We start from the raw sequence: 24,585 nt of genomic DNA, 5'->3' as shown, positions 1-24,585 counted from the left end.
GACCAATTAGCTTATGTAATGATCAAGTTTTCTAATAACCACCATAAAAAAAAATAAGTTAACACCATGACGGTGTTTTCCCTATGAAACTTATAAAAACTAAATGAACAGTAGCAGTCGCCTTTACTATGATGCTGGGACAGACAGATGCATACAGTTGCTGGTGGGATGTAGGCACCAAAACTTCCCGTCCAAGCTGGCAGAATGCACCAGTGAAAGCAGAAATGGACGCCTCTGACCCAGAAATCCCCCTTCCAGGGAAATGGGAAATATGAGACGGGAACAAGGATGGGGACAGTCAAAGAAGTTCTGCAAATGACAGTGAAACACTGTACGCAGCCCAAATGTCTGTGCTGGTTAACAAGGTCTTTGGTTACAAGCAACATAAAACAAGACTAGCTAGCAAAAGAAAAGAGGGGAATTTATTGGGAAAATACTGTGCTATTTCTTGGAAATGAAAGAGAGCTGAACCAATCCTTAAAAAAGGAAAAAAAAAAAAAAAGGGCCCTCTGGGATCTGGGGTGAAGGAGGTAGTAAGTCCCTGTGCCACCCTGGCCCAGCATAAAGGGAAGCATCCCCACCCCCAACCAGCTCCAAATGTCCCCACTCAGTCACGGTTCAGGTCCTACATACATGCCCTCCCCCCATCACAGCTCCATGAAGGAGATATTAACATCGAATCAGACAGCCACACTGCTAAAGATTAGAAGATAGTCCCAACATACATGTGACTGCCACCAGTCTTCACAGTCAAGAGGCTTCAATGGAGCTTCAAATGAATCATTTACAAGAAAGAAACTCTGGGGATCTCCCAGGACAGCAACCTATTAGGGTTTTGTTTTGGGTTTGTAAGTTAGGCAGAAAAAGGAGGAGCAGCATGGCCCACCTCTGCCATGATTAACTGAAGATACTGGATTCTTCTTAAAATAAGTAACACTACTGTCATCATTGGCTAGACACAGAGATGAGCCTTTGGGGCAGGGATGACATTGTATGAGAAGGTAATTTAATTTATCTTAAGCAAGCGTGTTCCATTTATTCCGTGTATCTCGGCCAACTTGGGGTCCAGACCTCCTGCCTCCTTCTCCAAGAGAAATTCTCTCACTTTCCGCATCCCACTTCCCACACTTTCTGACCACACACATATCCTATGGATCCTCCTTTCCTTGTCACATACGGACCATCGTCCCTCCCAGTGGTGATAGACACGCAACCTCCCGAAGGGTCTGGGTCCCCTCTTACCTCAACCGCAAGCCCAACCCGCCCTCTTCCCCATAGAGGGAGGGAAACCACCGATGAACGATTACTAAAGGCACAATGACTAAATGCTCTGTGCGACTCATTACTGAATCTCAAACTTAAAAGCCTTAATACATGTAAAAGAATTAAAGAATTAAGAAGGAAACGCCTACAAAGGCCATTATCAAATGTGGATCGATATCACATTTTAGATCCTCTGAAAGACACATATGAAAGCAGCAGCCAGTGGGGTGCTGTGGACACCTAGTAGAGGGCACGAGCGCTCACGGTACTGTCCCCTCCAAGTTTCTACAGAGCTAGACTATAAAGTATCTGTGTTGGGGTTAGGGAAAGGTAAGAAGGATGGAAGAGCAGGTTGTCACCAAATCTGGATGGACCGTGTAGAATGATCTGACTTGATGTGGGACAGACAGTCCTCCGTATCCACGGGTTCTGAATCCGTGGATTCAACCAACCGCGCATCAAAAATGTAATTAGCCCTTAGTATGGTTGTCTGTGCTGAACAGGTACTGACTTCTCTTCTTGTCAGTATTTCCTTAATAATACAGTAGAACAACTATTGCCATAGCATTTACATCATATTGGGTATCGTAGTAATCCAGAGGTGGTGTAAAGCAGGGGTCCTCAAACTTTTTAAACAGAGGGCCAGTTCACTGTCCCTCAGACCGTTGGAGGGCCGGACTGTGGGCCCCGGGACGAGTCAGCTGCTAAGCAGGATAGGCAGTGGCAAAAACACCTTGCAGGCCGGATAAATGTCCTAGGCAGGCTGCACGTGGCCCGCAGGCCAGAGTTTGAGGACGCCTGGTGTAAAGTGTGTGGGAGGACACGAGGAAGTTCTAAGCAGATACGCCGCCATCAGGGATTTGAGCAGAGGATTTCAGTATCCCCAAGGGTCAGGGAACCAGTCCCCCGTGGACACCCAAGGAAGGCTTTACATGACAATCGCTTTGCTGGGAGCACTCCGATCGCCTTCCACAAGAGCTGACATGGGGATGTGAGGAGGATCCTGTCATGGAGCGAGGCCTGACACTCATAACAAGGTCGGCAATAAACAGTTGGCTTCATATATTAGCCTCAAAATGAGAGTCACAGGAGAGCTTGGATGATCCACATTCTCTCCCCAAACTGTATGAGAGCTGCTTCTCGCACTGGCAACTCAGGGTAGCTTGTCTAAAAGTGAGGAATGGCAGGGATTTAAATACATCACTGTAAAATTTAACCCTGGTTAAGGAGATTTTTGATGAGAGCCCAAGGCAGCCATCTTCTAAGGGATGACCAAGCAGGGGGGGTTGAAGCCAGATCAAAGCCCTTGAAGGTCACCCTGAAGAACTTGGATTTTATTTTATAGTCAAAAGGGAGCCAAAGCCATGATCCACAGATGATCACAGCAATGTCCTTCAAATAGGCACTCAAGAAATCCCTCCTGGTGACTACCAGCCCCTTCCAGCAGTGCCTCCATTATGAATGGACATGGACCGTCTCTGTTTCTGTCACTTGAAATAACTTGCTCAGAAGCTACCAGCCTGATGCAGAATGACATGGTATCTCTCAAAACCAACATGAGGGGTGAAGGATGTCAGTGATGCAAACACAAAGCTACCACACAACACACACACAAGAACCAAACCTATACTAGGGCTCTCTGTTCTAGCACAGATATAAACGTCAAGGCTACCCAGCAGATAAGGGAACTGCAGTGATGATGTACTTGACAGATTCTGAGAATCCATCCCAGTCTTACCAGGCAGTGTCCCTCCACTGTGCTTTCCTAGTGATGCCTCTATCATCCACACATTTACACAGCTCCCAGCAGGTGTCAGGCCCTGTGCTGGGCACAGTGCTACAGCTCAGCAGCACTCAGACCTGGGCCTAGAGGAACCTGAAGCCTCATTAAGGGGACAGAGAGATGGGCACACAATTATACAAGTGTCATAGTTTTATGCCAAGAAGTGTTAACCTTAAAGCAGGAGAAACCACCATTGGCCAAGAGTAGGAGCTTTTTCAGTGTGTGAGTCAGTGCACAGGCCCTCCAGTCGGGATGGAGCACAGGGTGACCCAGAGGCAGAAGCCCGTGGAGATGGGTCTACTCGGTGCCATCCCATAGCTGACTGGGAACCACCAGAGGATTCCAAACAGAGATGAACACTTCGGAAACCTCCTCTGACTCTGAACTACCAGAAAGACAGGGAAGGAGGCCACTTCCATGGAAGTGGGGTCTAAATGATGGCCCAGGCCAGGGTCTACATAGAGAACATGGAGCAGACTGAACAGGCAGGCACTGGGTGGCTTCCAGGGCAAATGGAAAGAGAACTGTACCAGCTGTGAAGATGGGGACAGAAGACAAGAGCTCCTGAAGCCAATCCGAGGGAAGCAGTGCTGAATGTGAAGAGCACATTCAACATCTAGAAGGCAGACAGACCCATGGGTGTGAAGGTTACTTCTAAGCTGGAGATGGCAATGTGGGAATCACTTGCCTACAGTGTAATTCACCTGCGAGTAAGCATGTAGCTTCAGCAGGACCTCTATAGTGAGAAGGGCAGAGCTCTGGAGAACTGCGAAAATGACCAGTCTCTGAAGGACCCCGGGCAGTGGCCACAGAAACAGGAGGGGAACCAAGGGAGGAGAGACGGTGAGGAAAGAAGTCCAGTCAGAGATAGGGATTGCAAGTGTTCTTGGAATCCGACAACCAGTAGGTCCCTCGTGAATACAGGAAGAGGTTTCACTAAGATAGGGAGAAGGGTCAGAGATAGAATTCACCTGCTCTCCAGAAGGTCTGCGGGACGAGTAAACATAGGCTCAAAGGAGCACAGGGTCTCCGGGGGGCCTCGGTGAATTTTCCGGAAAGCCCCAGCATTAAAGATGTCTCCAAACAGTCCCAAATCAAGGGCTCATACAACCACTTCGTTTGAATAGTTAAGCTTTACAGCACCAGAGCTTTGCGAGTCTGAAATTCTATGGAAATAAAATTTTGAAACCAAGATTACATTAATAAAAGGCTTGTTTTGTTGGGCAGTATTTACAAGGTAAGTATGCTCCATGGAATCCTAAGAACAGTTCTTATGAAAAAAGGGGATTAAGGATTCGGTCTTAGCTCAGGCTGCCGTAACAAAATATCATAGACCAAGGGGCTTAAATAACGACGTTTATTTTCTCACTGTCCCAGAGGCTGGAAGTCTGAGATGAGGACGCTGGCATGGTCAGTGTCTGGTAAGGGCTCTCTCCCTGGCTTGCAGATGGCCACCTTCTCACCGTGTCCTTATGTGGTGGGAAGCGAGAGCATGGGTTCTCTGGTGTCTCTTCTCATAAGGCCACCAATCCCTCTGGACCATCAGCTCACTTCCAAAATACTATCACGCTGGAGATTAGGGCTTCAACACATTAATGCAACTAATGAATCCACATAGAAACCAGACCTAAAAACTGGGGACACAACTCAATGCAGGACAGATTCTACAGCTGATTACGTAAGACGCTCAGCTACACAGTGTTTAAATGTGCTAACGTCAGGCAGAGCCGGAAGACTGGGTTTGGTGCTGACCAAACTATGACCAATGAACACTTTTTTCCTTAGAGCTTCTTGAGGGAAGAGCGTTCTGAGACCATCCATGAGCAGTATTGAGGGCCGTTGCTGCGGTTGTCAGGAGGACCTGAGAACATTACTCCTACCCAGCAAGTTAAAAGACTCCATACACATTCCTCACTGGGTTTGACAACACAGACAATTCAGGGAAGCAGCCAGGTTTCAGCTCTCAGATTTGCGTCTAACGAGACCGGACCTGTAAGCCTTATTTGTTTCCTGCACTTGGCCCTGGCCAGGTTTCTATGTGGATTCATAGAGTTGTAAGTCTTAGGTCTCTTCAAAGAAGACAGGCGATATAATAATGGAGAGGAGAGCGAGGATGGCAGAGAACTGCACCTCCCTCCCCAGGCTTGTTTTCCTGTGCCAGGGCTGTGAAGGCTTGGGTCCAGAACTCGGGTCCCTTGTTTGGAACAGTTCCTAACTACTGCCAGACCCAGAACATCACTGCAACATTAAGTTCTCTAATTATGCTTTGGAGACAGTCTGTGAAGAAATTTCGAAATGAAGCAGGGCCAGGGAGAGGGTTGTGTTCTAACCCAAGCACACATAGCAAAGCAGACGGAGACCAAGCACTGCCATTTATTCAATAAAAAAATTCTAGGTTCAGAACACGGGGCCCGTAAACCACCTCACTATGCTCCAGTTGCACATAGCATGGGCAAATAATAGCATCACTAACAAGAAACTAGAGAAAATGAAAGCAGCATCTGTGCCCACACCTAAGCAAGCGTCTTACTGTCCATCTTCGGGATCTTCAGGCAAATCTCCTAAGGTATCAAAGAGCAGCACAGCAGATACTTTCGGGACAGACTGACTTTGTACTGGAAGAAGAGATCCGTCAGGTTCGAGCGATGTGCAAGGCTCCAGCTACTCACAAAACAGCTGCCATTTGTGCCCCCAGAGCAGAAGCGTGTTTATGAAAACACTCTAAAGGTCAGGGTGGGCTGGGAGGGAAACAGCAAAACCCTGGGTTGTTTTGTTTCCTTAAATTTTGAATAAATTTATTGCTATCATTGTAAAAACTGACTTTACACATGCCAATGAATATCTTCCCCATACATCCTGAATGTTCTTTCACTAGGCTTGATTCTTTGGTGGAAGGTCCTCATCTCGCTGTTACCCTCTTCACGGCACAGAGCCCAACCACAGAGGCTGAGGACAACACCCCACACATCCAGGTGAAGGGGGGGAGGGCATCCCTGTGTCTGCTCTTTGACTCTGGGCCCTTTTGGAATGTCTTCAAATGTTGCTATTTGGCCAGGGGGAAAAAAATGCTAGTAGCAAGATGGTGATCTGCCTTCCCAGCTCTCTGCAAAGACTCTTAAGGCAGAAACGAGGCCTGCTGGGAAAAGGCTGATGTCAGCTCTTAAAAGCACAGCTCCCTGCTAGGATAAGGAGGTCTTTGTTTTCAGCTCAACTGTGAAAATGAGAAAATGCCTCTAGCCTGACAAACAAGAAACCCACACAACACAGGTCAGGCCTATGACCTTTATTTAAAGGTACCACATTTCATTAGCAAAATGCTTCCATGGAACGCACAGATGCACGGTTCAGACGTGAAAGTCTCAGCTTCACTGTCATGAGGGGCCGGTCCACAACTCTAACTGAAACATTCTGGGCAGGACAAACCTCACAGGGCATACAGACTGGGGGTGACACTTCTCTACTGGGACACTTCCCTAATTTACTAAAGACCCAGCCTCTCTCTTGTAGCTTATTTTTGAAAGTAAATATACATAATTGATATACACGGTGGGGGAGGTGAGAGTTTAAAAAAGAAAGAAAGAAAGAAAGAAATCCTAAGGGGCAACTAAAATTAACAGTATCAAATACTCTTCTTGTAAGACTGTGTACGAAAAGCACTTCAGAGTAGAGAATTATGCCAGGGAGGTGTGGCAGAAAGCGCACGGTGTGAAGAGTCCGTTCACTAGGCTTCGAGTTATGACATCTGGCGGGGGGTAGGAGGGAAAGGGACTTGTCTTCAGATACTTAAACCAAATTTTAAAATTCTCTAGTTTAAATTTTGTGGGCTAAGGTTATTACTGCCTTGGGCCAACTAACTTAAAACTGGGTCACGGATTTTAAACAAGAATTAAAATAATTTTAAAAGCAATTTCCTGAGCATAAAGAAAACCCTTGTTTGTTCTTACAGGGTTTCCACCTAGGCAAAGACCCCATTTCAGGCCTCTTGGAGGAAGCTAAGAGTCTACGTGTTCTTAATCACCACCAGGGTCGTCACCCCTTTACGCTCTTCCATGTATGCCAAAATGAACAGTCTTGTCTCCAAAATGCCATCAGCTGGGTTTTGGGAGCACTCAAATTGCAGGCTATCCAAAACTATATGGCATTAGGGGCCAACATCAAGTGATTCACATAGTTGGCTGTGTGCTATTAATACATTAATTACTTTTGTAATCATTACAGAAGTTTTGACAAACATAAAAATCAAGACACTTATAAAATCTGCACAGACAGAAATGAAGCCCTCCCAGCAACGCCAAGAAGCCGAGGAAGAGGAAACTTGCACAGGTTCATCAGAAAGAGTGCTGTGGGCTCGGCGCCGGCAGCTGAAGTAGCTAAGGCACCAGCCACACACACCAGAGCTGGCAGGTTCGAATCCAGGCCGGGCCACCAAACAACAATGACAACTACCACCAAAAAATAGCCGGGCATTGTGGCGGGCGCCTGCAGTCCCAGCTACTTGGGAGGCTAAGGCAAGAGAAGCTGTAGGTTGACGTGAGCTGTGGTGCCAAGGCACTCTACCCTGGGTGACAGCTTAGGCTCTGTCTCAAAAAACAAACAAAGAAAAAAAAAAAAGAAGAAAGAGCAGTGTCCACTGTGTTTCTTAGAAGTGAAATAATGGACCATAACATTGTTGTCTCAAAATTTTCGTGGTGACTCATGTATGAATATAACATGGAGGCTCGACGCCCACAGCATAGTGGCTATGGCACTCTACTGAGGGCAACATAGTAAAAACCTGTCTCCATTAAAAAAAATAAAAATAAATTATATATATATGAATGACATGGAGGGTAAGAATGCTTGCTCACAGATCAAATAGCCTGGGTTTGGGATCCCAGCACCACGACCCACCTGCCAGTTGTGTAACCTTGAACAAGTTACAGACCCTCCCTCAGTGCTGCTATCTGTAAACAAGGGCTAAGAACAGTACCCACATCACAGGGCCAGGATGCAGGGACCCCACCTGTGCCGCACAGGGCAGTAAGCTCTGGTGCTCGCTGGACGCTGAGGATCAAGACCCATCACTGCTCTTCCTGATGAAAAGTTCACCGCCCTCTAAAGCTCGTGTAGACACGAACATGACAATCCCATGCTCTGTCCCTAAGTATGTATCACTGTTTACCCAACAAGTCCCAGTGGCTAGTAAGGTCCAGGCACTAAAATGACCTCAACATTTCAATTTCCTCTGGACTCAGTTTTAATGTGCAGTACAAAAGTGCTTCCTTCACGTTCATGGAGCCAGGGGACACACGTCCATATTCGCACAAGCTATGGGTATGAAAGAGAGAAAAGAAACAGAAAGCCACCAAATAGGGTGTAGTGACGTTCCCAGAGATTCTGGGTATAGATTCTGTGTGAACCTACAGATACCTGACAACCTACTGATACTTGAGAACCTATTCTGTGTAAAGCTATAGATACTTGAGAACATCTGAGGTCCCATTTATATCACCATTTCTATTGTAAAAAAGTAAACAAAGTCTAGGAAGACCCCAAATATCCTATTTTGCTTGTTTTTTAATATATATGTGTACTTTTTAAAACTATTATACGCCCAGAACTTGATTTTGAAGGCTTCCTCCAACCTTCTATCAAACTGAATAAATTACTGGTTTTGAGTTTGTCTATTTTTTCCTCTTTTTTTATTCACCCTTCTTAAAGGGCAGTGATTTTTTTTCCTCTTTGGAAGAAGGAATATTTTTATTTAAAATTTTTTAGTTTTTTTTTTTTTTTTTGAGACAACATCCCATTTTATCTCCCTGGGTAGAGTGCCATGACATCCTAGCTCACAGCAACCTCAAACTCTTGGGCACGAGTGATACTCTTGCCTCAGCCTCCCAACTAGCTGGGATTACAGGTGTCCACCACAATGCCCAGCCGTTTTTTTTTTTTTTTTTTAAAGAGACGCGGTCTTGCTCTTGCTCAGGTTGGTCTCCCACTCCTGACCTCCGCCCACCTTGGCCTTCCAGAGTGCTAGGATGACAGGCATGAGCCACTGAAGCCACAGCAGACTAGTATGGTGTGAGAGGATCTTAGGTGTGTCATGAAAAGTTTTTTAAAATCATTAATTATTTTCAAAAGAGGTTCAAAGCACAGTAAGTATATTCTTTTCTTTACTCTTCTTTTTTAAAAATCAATATAATTTAAGTGTGCCACAGAAGTGTAACTGTAGGTTCAAGTGCGCAGCGAGATTAAAAAGGTTGAGAAACGCTGCTCTAGAGAGAAAACTGACTTGACTGGGGCTGGGGTGAAAAGCCAGATGAACAATGGGGAGTAGACGGAGGAAGAAAGCAGAGGAGGAGGAGAGGCACCCCTAAGACTGGAAAGTGCACTCCAGGACACATCCGACTGGCTCCATTAAACTTGGGGGGGAAAGTCAGAGGGGTGGCCAAAGACGCAAGGACTACGGGCACATTTCACACCAGGACGGTGGGAGGAGAGGCAGCTCCATCGAGCCCTTCCTGGGTCATCACAGATGTTCAGTTTCTCTGTGAGAAACATAGCTGGTTAGAACACAAGGCTGGTGACCATGGCTTAGATCCCAGTGTGAGCTGCGGGGCTCTGCCCTACTCTGAGGCCAGGAGAAAATACTTTGCACAGCCCCTTGATGGAAGCTCTAATTCAGTTCAACATAAATATTACTTAGCACCTACCATGTACCAGACATCGGGCTGGTCAAGGGTCACCCTAACACATGATGCCCATCTCTGAAGCTGCATGTAATTCCAGGTAGGATATGGCTGCGGCACAATCAATGATCACTGGCTTTGGAGTCATACACGGTAGGGCCAATGCCAGTAACGCTTTGGGCGCTATTTCTGCATCTGTAAAATGGAGCTGATATAGTAGACGGATAGATAGATTACAGGGTCACGTGGATTGTGAGGGGAGATGAGATGAACCCACGGTAAGCACTCAGTAAGTTTCCCATCCTCTCTTGGGTGACTGACTGAACTATTCAACGGCACACGCCCTGACAAAGCCACCCCACACGAAGGTCAGAATGTCACCTACGGCCTGTGCCCCTCAGCACAGAACCCCAGCCAGCTCTCCCAGCCACGCCACCATGAATGTAGCACACACTGTCACACTGCATCCAAAGTTCACCTTCCATCACACAGGCACCCACGACCACGGCGCACAGTGACCCGCTGCAGTATCACCATCATTATCGTCAGTATTGAAAAACACCTAAATGTCCAAGCACAGAGGACTGGACGAGTGCCCCTCGGCACCTGCTAAAGCCCTGAAGCCAAAAATGAGGAGCCAGAGTGAGGCCTTCCACCATGTAGTGTTGAAGAAAGACACTGAGGCTTGCATACAAAGCAAGCTACCTGTGTGTAAGAAAGCGGGGGGTGGGGGGGGGGGGGGGGGGGGGGCGCAGGCAGCACTCGTGTCTGCTCAGTTTCCCAGAACAAAACGGGAAAGATGTATGCTCACAGGAGGGAGCAAAGTGGGCAAACCAGCCAGGACAGGGGGACACTTCTCCAGGCTCCAGACATGCTGTCAGGAGAGCTTGGACTTTTTAGAAGCACATATATGCCTTAACACATTCACAAAATACAATTCAATCAACAAGGATGAAACAAAGCTAAAGCTGCATGGGTGCGAACAGAAATGAGCGAACACAAGGCTGTACGTTAGATAACACAACGGTATTGACAGAGGAAAAGGAAAGTAACTTTGGAAGCTGGGACTTTGGCTTTTCAAAGTGGTTCAGCCATAGTGATTGTGAAACTATTGTGAGTAAATATGTTGACCTTGTTGGGGACCAAGCATCCTTACTGGTAAAAAGGAAGACAAAAATATGGGGTGGAGGAAGGCAAGGAACAGCCTGCAGAGCCGGAGCAGAGCCGGACAGAACCGGGGCCCTGTGTACTCATGAACTGCTGGCTCCTTCCAGGCTTCTCTGCCTGGACAGTGTTGTCCAGCACAACTTCCTGTGCAGACAGCATGGTATCTGCTGTCATGGTGTCTGATGTCACCTGTACCATCCCCACCCATGCCTGGTACACCTGGGGAACTAGACTTTTAATTTTGTTTTATTATAAATTTCAACTACTGCCTATGGCTAGTGTCTCCCACGTTAGAAAACTCGAGTCTAGAAGCAATGACACTGCCGCTTACATTCCTAAGGGACCCCACGTTGACACAGTGATGGGAACCCCTAGCACCCAGATCTTGGCTTCTAAATCCCTGCTAAAAGGGACCGGGCTCCCCCAAAGAAATGGCCAATTCTACAGCTGGTCAGGGAGCTTACAAGATTAGCATTTGCCAGAAAAATAAGAAAAGCGTTCAACAGCAGCGACAAAGTATCGGGGGCACGCAGCTGGGACACGGGAGCAGGGAAGGAGCTCTGTGCATCAACTCTGGGGCAGCTGCAACCTCCTCCGTAAAGTGGGACTCCAGGAGTCCTGATGGGTAAGAAGAAGATAAACAGGAGAAGAGGGTCCACCTCCTTACCAGGTCACACAGGAACATCGGGGCCATTCAAACAAACCACATTTCCACAAGATGAATCCCATTCTACTCCTCCCCTCTGCCTTAATCTACTTTCCTTCCAAATGGCACACAGAGTACTTTCCAACACCCAAACATTCGCATTACGTCCCTTCTTTCTTCATTTTGAGGCAGAGTCTCACTCACTCTGTCCCCCTGGGTAGAGTGCTATGGAGTCACCATAGCTCATAGCGCCCTTGGGCTTGAGCAATCCTTTTGCCTCAGCTTCCCAAGTAGCTGGGACTACAGGCTAGTTTTTCTTTTCTTTTTCTTTTTTTTGAGACAGAATTTCTTTCTCGCCCTCAGTAGAGTATTGCGCCATCATAGCTCACAGCAACCTCAAATTCTTGGGCTTAAGTGATCCCCTTGCCTCAGACTCCCAAGTAGCTGGGACTACAGGCACCCGCCACGATGCCTGGCTATTTTTTGTTGCAGTTGTTGTTCAGCTGGCCCAGGCCAGGTTCGAACCTGCCAGCCTTGGTGTATGTGGCTGGCACCATAACCACTGTGCCACGGGCACCAAGCCGTAGTTTCTCTATTTTCAGCAAAGCTGGTCTTGTTCTTGCTCAGGCTAGTCTTAAACTCTGGTGATCCACCCACCTTGGCCTCCCAGAGTGCTTAAGGTATGAGCCACTGTGCCTACCCTTTTAAGACTTTTCTTAAAAAACAAACAAAAAATACTTCTCAGGGTCAACACACTTAACAAGAAAATTAATAACCAGTTAAACGAACGTGCATTATAAAATGCTGTAATACAAGCCCAGGAATTCTGATTTTCCCAGTTCTGGAGCAATCACTAAGGAAACCGCTCTGCTTTCTCTCCATCCCACAAATCAGATCGGATGGAATTCAGTCCTAGTACTCTCTGTAGCTGCTAACTCCGGCTCAGGGCCACTCGATCTCTCCATCTCTCTGCTGGAAAATATCCCATATGACGCTTATAACGAAATGCAACCAAAGCATGCATCTTTGAGACCTTCTCAGCTAGCTGCCAGTATATTGTTTTTCAATAACACTCCTTCCCCAAAAGTATCGCGACCTCTTTAGTGATAAAAATAAACAAATCACCTGTATGAGCACGTCATTAACAAACTCTAAGAAGAGAAAGCTCCAAAATCATTTTGTAATCTTCTGGACTATTCTTTTCCAAATAAATATGAAATGTGTAATTTATTACAGAGCATGTCTTAGTAATGGACAGTTCAATTTACAGTAAATAGAACAGAGGGCACACGCTACATTTCAAATAGGAAACAACACATCCATCAAACAACAAGACTAAGTACCCGGCCGGACACAGAACAAGAGACCCGGCATCTTTTCAATTTGCCTGTGAAATGTCATTAGACTCTTAGAAAACATAAGCAGAAACATTGGTAATGGTACCAAAATTAATTACTATCACTCAGTAAACAAGTGATGCCTGGAATCAAACCACCACACACTGGTCACCTTTCCTTCTTATAGTAATAAAAGCCACCCAAACCGTACAGGTAGGAATGGTTAAGATAATGTATTTTATGATATATGTATATTTTATCACAATAAAAAAGAAAGAAATGAAGAGGAAAAAAGCCACCTGGCTAATGAGGGTGTCACTACTTCTATTTTCCTACAACTCTGTGTACTCATTGTGAGCTATACACAAAATGTAGCCATTCTATTTCTGTTACTTCCATTTAAAATTATTATAGTGTCATCATAGACCATACGTCAAGGTCCTATTTGTAACTACCCCAGTTATAAAATTATTCTGTAAATGTTCCAACATTCTAATAATAATATTGATAGAGACTAAAGCTGAGCGCTTCCTATCTGCCAGGCATCACCCTAAATCCCTGCCACAGTCCTTTGTCCTTTGGGAAAACACTGAGTGCCACTTTGCGGGAGGTTGGATTTGAACCCAGGCATTGTAAGAGGTAAGCACTCTCAAACATTAAGTTTACATACACGGTGCATATATGTTTTTACACACACACACCATGTTTTGCCATGTGCAATGTGTACACTTCTGCCCAAATTTTGGAGAGAAAAGTAAGGATGTACGTTATCTGTGTTGTACGAATTCCGTAACCATATAAATGTTTTCAATGTCTTTCATTTATGCTCGTGCGTTAAAACTGTAACTCTATGCTAAAAAAACTAATGCTAAAATCCTTTATAATAAAAACAAGTACCTAAATGTGAACAAATAAAAACTGGAATTAAAAAATTAAAAGAAAGCTATTCTTCCTGGAAGTTTGGGCTAACAAGCGTGAGTGTGCATTACACGTGGTAAGATAGGGCACATTCTCACAGGCTCTTTCTCATCACCACCTGTATCTAACCAGGGAATTAATACATGTCATAGTTCCCACCAACTGAGCACTGTACCGTGCCAAGCTCTTTGCATGTTTTAGCTCTATTTCTTACAGCAGTTTTAACTGTTATCACTGCCGTTTTATAAACAAGGATACCGGGGCCAGATCAATTAAGTGACTTGTCTGTAGCTGGACAGCTGGTAAGTGGCAGAATTAGGATTTAAACTAAGGCGCGTTTGATCACAAATATGGCCTCCCTCTTTCTACTTAAAAAAAAAAAAAAAAAAAGCCAGAAGTCTCTTACTAGAGTTTGGGAAAAGTGGATGAGAGAGAACAAGCAAGTCTTAGTAATAAAATAATGAACTCCAAACAGTGGAGAGACCAGGGTTTAAACAAGAAGCCTCTCCCTGTTTGTGAGAGCTCATTGTTTTGCTGTGTCTTGCTGCTGGATCCCTGATTGTAGCAAATTCCAGGGCTCCAGACTGCAGGCTCAGCCTCTGACTAACACTACAGTGATTTATTTGAGGATAAATACCTCTGTCAGTGTCTTATGACTGAACACAACAGTCCGAGCAGACTGGAATGAGTGGAATTCGAGGACGCTGGAGCTGAGGCAGCAGAGGCGGGAGGGAGCTCAGGCCACCTCTCCCTGCGGAAGCAATCCCTGCCTCCAAGGAGGGAGCCCTCCTGCTCTCCCAGCCCGCCCCAAATAGCAGGGCCCTGGGCAATCAGGCCTGGGCGGGAGGAGCATTTTGAACACTCATAAAACATTAATTCGTGCTGGGCTAAGAGCTTGGGGAAGGCACCAGACCGTTGTATCTCAACATACTCCTTCCAGTAATCTGAGAGACCTCACCATGCCTGACAAGACACAGCCTCTGACAACACCTGCTGCCTCCACAACTGCCCAGAGACTCTGCTGGGCAGCTGGCTGGGAGTCTTCAAGCCCTGAAAATAAGGAGATGTTTCTGCTCCTTTGCTGTGTGCTGAGAGGAGAGTGTCCAGCGGGAACAGGCCAGCACACAGAGCTCTCTCTCAAACAGAACTGTGGTGATGCCTGTCCCACAGACCCAGAGGGCTCTAGTTTCAGCCCCTTCACTTCACAAGTAAGGAAACTGAGGCTCAGAATGGAAGGAACTCATGTCAGGAAGGCACAGCATGCTGGTGGCAGGACAGGACAGGACTGGCACCCAGGTCTCCAGGCCCAGAGGCTGGTTCTCCAGCCACAGCCACAGGCTGGTGTCACACAGATGGGCAGCACCTTGCCATGAACAGGAGGAGCCGCTTCCGGCTTTGGAAGGTGTCAAGTTCACACCGAGAGCACACAAGGTGAGAACTGTGTTCTTCAAGGCATATAATCCTAGACCCCTGAGTTCAAAACTTGAGGGGAGTCTGCTCAAGTGCTGACCTTTCCTTCTGTTTCTCTAGCACATAAAGACGTTCCCTGAACGTTGATTCTCCTGACAACAATCAGTGTGTACGCACACACTGAAAAGGCCAAGTTTATCACACACCTACTCCCAGAAGCCCAGGGAACATAAATTTCCAAGGAGGAAACACAAAAGGTCGTATAAGCAAGCCAGAAAGAAGTAAGGTTTCATCTCTCCAGGAGTAACCCAAATCAGGCTAGCACCTTCCTCTTGGCAATGAGCTCTAGTTATCTCTTATATGTAATATCCTTTACACATAAGGCATGAAAATAACCACTTTGTACTCGCACAAAGCTGCTAAGAAGTATGGCCCTGGTGCCACGCACCCAACTAAGAACGAAGAGACTCACAGATGGGGGTTGAACATGCGACTCATCTTGGAGACGTGGTCGGTGTCACAGTCTAGGTCCTCATCGCCCGGCTCCATGCTGAATTTCCTCTTGCTGGGGCTGATGGGGGGAGGGCCCGTGCGGTGACTGTTGAGGGCAGAGGCCACCGGGAGCGTCTGCATTCTGGGTTCTCCCCTAAGAGCAGCTTCACCTAAGTGGAGAGAGATGACGTAGTCACCAAGCAGGAGAAAGGCCCCCATCTCAGTCCCCAGGGCTCCCCCGCCCGCCTGCCCGGCCCCTTGCAAAACTACTCCCAGTGGAAAGTTTTTGGCAACAAGACGGGGCTGCCTGCCATCCTCAGAACACGGTCTGAGTGCGCGGGTGGCTGCCAAGCATGAGACATTTCACATCGGCGTGGTTTTCTAGCACAATCACTCTTTAGGGGAAAGTTTAAAAAGAAAAGTTGCAATGAAATAGCAGGGGTGGGGGGTGGGGGCCCACGGGTGGCTGAAAGTATTTGCCATAAACAGTCTCAAAAGTTAATTTAAAACATCAAAAGTCTTTTGACACGTGGGTAATTAGCTCGATACCTGCAGAAGAATGACCTCACTGCCTTTGTTAAACCACTGTGCCAAACTCACTTTTCTGGCTTGTTGTGTTTTTATTGTATTTTTTGGTAAGGTACTTTTGTAAAAGAATGAGGAAAATGTATGGGCTAATGATTCACATTATCCCCCCCCCAAAGTTAAAAGAAATAAAAACACATTGTTTAATGCAAAGTGAACATTTTCTTCTTATAGTAAAACACAAAAAATACAAGAACATATACTATAAATATTATCATTATCATCAGCACAAGGTTTCAGCATATAATTTAGCACAAGCGTAATAATGTAGTGCAGTTCTCAAAACATTTCTCCAAATTAGACACTCAAATCAGGACATAAATTTTCATGTGATTTGACATCTTGGTGTTTTCATTACTGTTTTAAAAGGCTTTAGACTAGGCTATAACCCGGTGCCTCATCATGAATTAAAATAAGCATAACCTTTCATAATAATAAAGGGCAACTAAAATACATAAACACGAGTAATAATTACTTTAAGAAAAAATTTTAAACTTTCTAAGTCGTGTGTGTGGGAGGTACCTACATTTTTTTAAAACGCATAATAACCCTTTTGTTACGCTGTACATTTTGGGCTTTGAGGCCTGACCAAATTTTGTTTCCACTTGGTCACAACATGAGCGTAATATTAGGATAAAGTCAACTTCATCCGAGGCCTTGTGGTACCTAAGAAAACAAATCTTTGTTTTCCACCGCTAATTTTCATATCGTCACAGACGTGTGGACAGTTGTAACAGTCGCTTACTTCATACACCGATGACACATGTGATTTTGTTGGGGAAAGGAGTGAGGAAAAAAACCCGCTGAGAATTTACCAGGAAAAATAATAACGCTGCCAATTTAGTTAGCAAGATATAAACTCACAAATATAGAGTGACCCACAGTACACCTCCAGTCAGGATTTCGTTTAAGGATTCTGGCCCTAAAGTAAACTGGAACTTTCCATTTTGAATGAAATACCTGAAAAACAGGCCCTGTGCTAACCTGCCATACTCAGAAGCTCAGGATGATGTTTGCCTGGTCTCTATGTCCTATTTAGTAACTTGTAGTTTTAAAAAACAAGCAAAGCAGCGCTAATCTTCACACCTTGATAAATTAGAAAATAGTCTTTCCAAATATCCCCCTTCTTTCTGGTACTTCCTCCTTCACAGAGAGAAAAGAGTGTCACCACAGTAAGGCTGAAGCAGTCCCATCGCGGCCGACCTTCTGCGGAGCCCTGATGAGACCCCTCCCTGCCCAGGGTTTCTCAACACCGTTGGCAGGGATTCCAGGAGATGAGGAGTCCTCAGGCTCAGCCTGGACCCCTGAGCTTTGGTCACCATTTCATCAGATGCCAGTTGTGTAGCAACAGGGGTTGCTATGGGAACCCACCACCAGCGCAACACACTCAAACCATTCCAAAAAAGGAGCAGGCGCGCGTGGTGCCAGCATACACTGTCATGCTGAAAAGCAAAACTCTTGGGTTAAGAACAACATTGCCACTCTGCTCCTCAATTTCCATCCCAGTAAAAATTCTGGCAGGCGCTCGCATTTTAATTCCACAATGTGATGTACGCACTGCTTATCTCCAAGACTGAACTGCTGTCGTCTGACACAGAAAGAGAAAAAGATCCTCTGGATCACTGGAGATTTCTAGCCTGAAGGTAAGGTTGGGGCTAAAGGACACAGGAGGGGGCCACAGGGTCCTTCACCTCTGAGGACTGGTATGAGCCTCGACCAGTTCCAGAGAGGCCGGGTACAGGCATGTCTGTAGCACATCCGCGCCCCTGGGTGCTGGCGCTGGAAGGAGCCCTGTAAACACCTCACTTGGCAAAGAACACTGTGCCCCCGAACACGGAGTGACCTACCCAGGGTCATACAGTTAACAGGCTAACTGGAGGCAAGGATCCAGAGCCTCTGCTGATCAGACTAACACCTCTTCCTAAACAACCCCACACAGGGCTTGGAGCAGAGGGACGGAGCAAAGAAGGAAAAGGTCTTGGCTCGGCGCTGTAGCAAAGTGGTTATGGCGCCGGCCACATACACCAAGGGTGGCAGGTTTGAACCTGGCCCTAAACAACGACAACTACAACAAAAAAAAACCAGGTGTTGTGGCAGGTTCCTGTAGTCCTAGCTACTTGGGAGGCTGAGGCAAGAGACTCAGTTAAGCCCCAGAGTTTGAGGTTGCTGTGAGCTGTGACACCACAGCACTCTACTGAGGATGACATAGTGATGCTCTGTCTTTAAAAAAAAAAGGTCTAGATCATTGGTTCTCAACCTTCCTAATGCCACAACCCTTTAATATAGTCCAAAGGGGTCGTGACCCACAGGTTTAGAACCGCTGGTCTAGGTGGAAGGTCGGGGCAGCTCTGCTCAGTTCCCAGTCTTTATTCATCTGTGGGGTCCCATCCTAGAGGACCTCAGCCCAACACTTGTGCTTTAGAGCAGGAATTATTGTAATTAATTCTCATGTATGTGGTGAGGTTAAAATTAGTAAAATTGGTTTGGTGCCTGTGGCTCAAGTGGCTAAGGCACCAGCCACATACACCTAAGGTGGCAGGTTCAAATCCAGCCCGGGCCCGCCAAACAACAACGACGGGTGCAACCAAAAAATAGCCAGATGTTGTGGCAGGCACCTGTGGTCCCAGCTACTTGGGAGACTGAGGCAGGAGACTCGCTTGAGCCCAGGAGTTGGAGATTGCTCTGAGCTGTGATGCCACAGCACTCTACCCAGGGAGACAGCTTGAGGCTCTATCTTAAAAAAAAAAAAAAAAAAAGTAAACTTGAGGAAAACATTTGGTCTGGGAGTCAAGACACTCGCATTCCAATCCTGACTGTGCCTTTATTTAGGACGCAGTGAACACGGCCATGTGCTCCCCTCTCTCCACCTCCATACGCGGAGGGGGGAGATTAGCCAACATCTAACATGCCTTCCTTGGGATTAGCGATCCAATTCTATGATCCATAAACACATAATCAAGTGACCAAAGAACTAATCAGCACTTATTGACCAATTATTACTTGTAATATTGAACCAAGATGCCAAAACCCAAAGTATGTACTTCAGATGGTATACTTTAAAAAAAAAAAAAAAAAAAAGGTAACCCTGTGATGAGATAAATTTGCCAACTGCGAGATTAAAAAATTTCCAGAGGAGTTTCTTAACTCCAGGCCCTGTTGTCTTCTAATGCACGTCTATTGGTGTCCAGGACAAAAACCCAGGGTGCTGCTTTCAGTCACAGCCACCTCCACCGCCGCCGCCCTGTACCACCCTGCACAGCTCTGTGAGATCAGGCAGCAAAGCACCACTCTTGTGTCCACCCATCCTAACCCTGCACATCTGGTGGCTTGCCCGTCATGCAGAAAATACTGCCCAGACTGCCTCTGTATTCAAACCAACAGCTGGCCCAAAACACTGTTCCAGGCTTTATCCCTAATATTCCTCTTCTGGATTCCTGAAAATTTCAGCCCTAGTTAAACTAGACTCGTCACCATTCCAGAGACCTCACCATCTAACTTCGAGATCTTTGTTCAGGACCTTCCCCTAATCTTCTTGTATTTAAAGTCTAGTATCCTGCAAAGGCCATCGTCAGGCTGTCTTCCCTGATTCCTCAATCAGTCTGAAAATCATCTCTTCTTCCTGTGAACATTATAGAAATTCATCTCTCTAGTGCCTCCCTTCTTCCTTCATTTTGTGCTCCTTAAAGCATTTAACACGCCCGAGAGTGCACAGTACGATGCCTCCCACACAGGAGGAGACAGTGAATACCGACTTAGCAAGTAAGTGAGGCCAGGCAATGAGGCAGGCAGTTTATAGAGCATTAGGATATGGTAAAGATCAAAAAGGCAGGCTGGGCATGGTGGTTCACACCTGCAGCACTCTGGGAGGCCAAGGTGGGCAATAGTGAGACCCCCATCTCTACTAAAAACAGAAAAACTGAGGCAAGAGGATCTCTGGAGTCGAAGAGTTGGAGGTTGCTGTGAGCTATGACACCACAGCACTCTACCCAGGGAAACAGCTTAAAACTCTAGTCTCAAAAAAAGATCACAAATGCCATAGAATAAGGAAATATTTAAAAAATACATTTATATATTGGCTCGGTGCCCATAGCTCACTGGGTAGGACACTGGCCACATACACCAAGGTTAGTGGGTTCGAACCCGACCCGGGCCTACTAAAAACAACGACAAATGCAACAAAGAAATAGCCCGGCATTGTGGTGGATGCCTGTAGTCCCAGCTACTTGGGAGGCTGAGGCAAGAGAATCACTTAAGCCGAAGAGTTAGAGGTTGCTGTGAGCTGTGATGGCACAGCATTTTACTGAGGGCGACATAGTGAGACTATCTAAAAAAAAAAAAAAAAAAAAGAAAATTTTATATGAAGAACTCATACAAAAATAGAAAGGTGATTCAATTAAAGAATTAAAGGCTCTTCCCCAGAGAAGATATGCAAAAAGCATATGGAAAGCTGTCCAACACCATGAGCCATCAAAGAAATGCATACCCACATCACAAAGAGACACTACGCCCACCCCTAGGGTGGCTAGGATCAAAAGAGAAAAGATAAGGAGTGCTGGTGAGAATGTGGAATTAAAACACTCTTATATTAACGGTATGAACGTAAAGTGGTGCAGGCACTGTGGAAAACATCTGGCATCTGATTAGTGTATTACCAGCAATTCTAGTCCTAGACATGTATATATGTACAAATACACACACACACACACACACACACAGTAGAACCTCTGTAAGTTGACCACCCAAAGGACTGTTAACAAACTGGTCAACATAAGGAACCAGGCCTACTATACTTAGACATATACATATGGTGCCTGTCTAGTCCAGGAAAATTAGGTCAACTTAAGAAGGTGGGCAATGTTCGGAGGTCAGCTGTGGAAGTTCTACTGTATACACCCGAGAGAAATGAAAACCTACATCCACACAGAAGCTTGTACATGGATGTCCATAGCAGCGTTATTCATATAACCAGTAAGTGGAAACAACCCAAATGTCTCCCTATGACAGAATGTTATCTAGCTGTAAAAGAAATAAAGTACTGATTCCTGCTACAGCTCGGACAAACTCAGAAAACAGGATGCTAAGTGAAGAAGCTAGACTCACAAGGCCGCCATGTCTGATTCTTCCCTATGAAACGTCGGAACAGGAAAATCCACAGCAACAAAAAGTAGGTAAGTGGGTGCTGGGGACGGGGAGAAGGGGGGGTAGGGAGTGTAGGCTGATGAGTGCCAGGTTTCTTTTGGAAGTGATGGAAACATTCTAAAATTGTGGTGAAAGTTGCACAACTCTAAATACACTAAAAACTACTGAAGTGCAGACTTTGACCAGGTGACTGTAGAGTGTGTGGACTGTACCTCAGTGGAGATGTCCCCTCCTCCCTCCCTAAACATAAGAATATACTTATGAGTAGACGGCAGAAGGCTCCGAAATTATTAGATCCTTTTTTTCCTTTCAAGTTTTTCACACTATACTGTTAAATAAGAACAGGCATCCATGAATTTCCCCATATTATGCAAAATAAGTGTTTGTTATTATCGTTCCATTTCTCTACAATATTAAAGTCAAATAATTTTTAAAACATTTATGAAGTTAAAAAAAAAATCAACTCAGAGAACTGCTTTAGGTTACATAGGGGCTTGGATGAATCAGAAACTCCAGCTCCGCTTTTCATCAGCACATGTTGGCTGCCTGTTACACGCCAAAGGCTGTGCAGGCACTGCCATGAGAATAAATGATGACGTTTACCCAGGCCCTGACCACAGGGCCCTGACCACAAAATAAATACCCCCAAAGGAACTTATCTTAGGGGTACATGAGACGTTTTTCTTTGGTCCTAATGTATATTCTAAATTTCACAATGGTTTGGCAACTGAAGATGGAGAAAAGATTATCTTTCTCTTTCCAGAATGAACAAGAGAAGGATGATTTGAGCTATCTGAGTAACCCAGTAACCCAGTGTCTTACAGTTCTCAAGTTGGCTTAACTGTAATTATGAATTCAACTTAAAAAAAAAAAAACAAAAAACTTTTTTTGAGATAGTCTCACTATGTCATCCTCAGTAGAGTGCTGTGGTGTCACAGCTCACAGCAACCTCAAACTCTGGGCTTAAGAGATTCTCTTGCCTCAGCCTCCCAAGCAGCTGGGACTACAGGCACCCGCCACAATGCCTGATTATTATTTTGTTGTTGTTGTTGTTTTAGCTGTCGTTGTTTAGCTGGCCTGGGGCCAGGTTTGAACCCACCAGCCTTAGTGCATGTGGCTGGCACCATAACCACTGTGCTATGGGTGATGAGCCTAAAAAAAAAATTTATAACTAAATTATACTAATTTTTTAAATGTATTTGGCCTTTTTTGGGGAGGGGGCAGTTTTTGGCTGGGGCCAGGTTTGAACCCACCACCTCCAGCATGCATATGGGGCTGGCGCCTTCCTCTTTTGAGCCACAGGCGCCACCCTGTATTTGGCCTTTCTAATAAAGGTAATTTTATCTAGGTCTGTGTTACTCAAGGAAAATGCCTAATATATACAAAATTATTTAGTTGCTGCTTCTAGGGATGGTAGCAATCTTAATATGTAGATTCAAATACTCCTTAAGTACTTCCTCCAATTAAAGATTTTGGCCCGTAAGTTCACAAGAATCAGCATTTATTATTTCAATGGCAAAAAAAAGTTTAACAAAAAGAAAGGAAAAAAGAAAACCACCTAGCTTTAAGATGTGCTATCTCGTGATTCTGATGAAATATCACAAGAAAATTCTCCCTTCAAAGTCAAGAGTGGAAAGGGGAAGGAGCCTGGCTCAGAAAGGTGTCTACCCAGAAAGCAGCCCAGTTTTCTGATCCTGTTACTACCATAGTTCCAAGATCCTAAGACTCTATATTTCCTGCACTTCAATATCACTAAGATTAAAGTTTGCCTCATAATCATTTGGTATATTTTAACGGCCAAGATTGTTTATTAATGGAAGGTAAAACAAAGGTTGTGTCAAGAGTAGGTGAAATACCAGAACCCAGCTACAGACCCTTTAAAACAGCACCTGTCTCCTTAACTCCATTTCATCATTTGTAGAAAATGCTTTCGTAAAATTAAGCGGTTTGATTAGATCTGGCTCTCAGGGTCTACATTTTATATAACGTACACAGGTATATCTGCTCAGGTTAAGTCTTCCACATGCAATTCTCCGTTTACCACAGTAAAATGTATAATTGCAAAGAAACGGAATCAACCTAAGGGCCCACCATTCAAGGAGCAAATAAAGAAAATATTATACACACAGTACGCAAGGGAAACTACCCAGCCATGGAAAAGAATGATGTTAGTATCTTTTGCAGCAACTGGGATGGAACTAGAGGCCATTATCTTAAGTGAAGTAACTCAAGAACAGAAAATTAACCACCACATGTTCTCAGAGGGGCCCAGAAAGGCACAGTGGAGGAGGAAGGCTCAGAGGGAGGAGGACAGGGTGGTGGTCAAGAAAATCATCCATCACGTGTAATGTACTCTATGTGGGTCCAGGGTACCTTAAAAACCCAGATGTCACCACTACATAATTCACCCATGCAACCAAAAAACACTTGAACCCCTCAATCTATTGAAATTTTAAAAAATAAATATGAAATAAGGGAAGCTTTTCTTCCCTTTACTGCTGACTGAGAAAAACTTACCAGACTTTTACAGAATACACTTTACATGGTAGGAGGAAAACACTGGATTCCAGGAAGTACTAACTACCAAAATTATTAGAGATTAGCTAATCATTAGCCTCTCACAATCAAAGATTTCATTTAAAAAAAAAACCCAAGGACACTTCTAATTCTCAATGTTGCAGCCCCATTCAATTATTCAAATTATTTCAAGCAAGTTGTAGTCAACTGAAACCTGAAGATAAATCTGGCCCACCAGAGGCAGACCAGACTCTCACAGAAACTAATAATCAAGGCTGAGACCTTCGACACAGAACGATCAGTTATCTCTGAGAGATTAACTGATTCTCCCAAGAATAACACACAACCAGCAGGGGAACTAGGTCTCAGCCACAAGACCCCATCACCAATGCAGATCTCCAGATGGGGATGTGGCTGCCGTGTTTGAGGCCGTGGCATGACTCGAGTGCAATTAATCAAAATAACAGTTCTTACCACTGGTTTTGAAACGACAGTATCTTTTTGGGGAAGGGTAAAACTATATAGAAAGTATCTTGCTGTAATTTTTAAGGTTAAGATTTTTGAAAAATAGACCTGCCATTTGACCCTGCAATTCCTTTATTAGGTATATTCCCAGACAACCAAAAATCACATTACAACAAAGATATTTGTATCAGAATG

General features: G+C 45.2%; 1 protein-coding gene across 2 annotated transcripts in view; it reads right to left on the bottom strand.

The window, feature by feature from the left end:
* Nucleotides 1-24,585, bottom strand: part of VGLL4 (vestigial like family member 4) — a 92,508-nt gene that overhangs the window by 22,931 nt on the left and 44,992 nt on the right. For both annotated transcript variants that reach the window (XM_003796248.3, XM_023516978.1), the window contains exon 2: nucleotides 15,665-15,854. In XM_003796248.3, coding sequence (XP_003796296.1) covers nucleotides 15,665-15,854 — 190 coding nt within the window. The remainder of the gene's footprint in view (nucleotides 1-15,664; nucleotides 15,855-24,585) is intronic.

This window comes from Otolemur garnettii, unplaced genomic scaffold, assembly GCF_000181295.1.
Source record: "Otolemur garnettii isolate 467f Iridium unplaced genomic scaffold, OtoGar3 scaffold00101, whole genome shotgun sequence".
NCBI lineage: Eukaryota > Metazoa > Chordata > Mammalia > Primates > Galagidae > Otolemur > Otolemur garnettii.
Note: the sequence above shows the minus strand (reverse complement) of the source record. Positions and strands in the feature narration are given on the sequence as shown.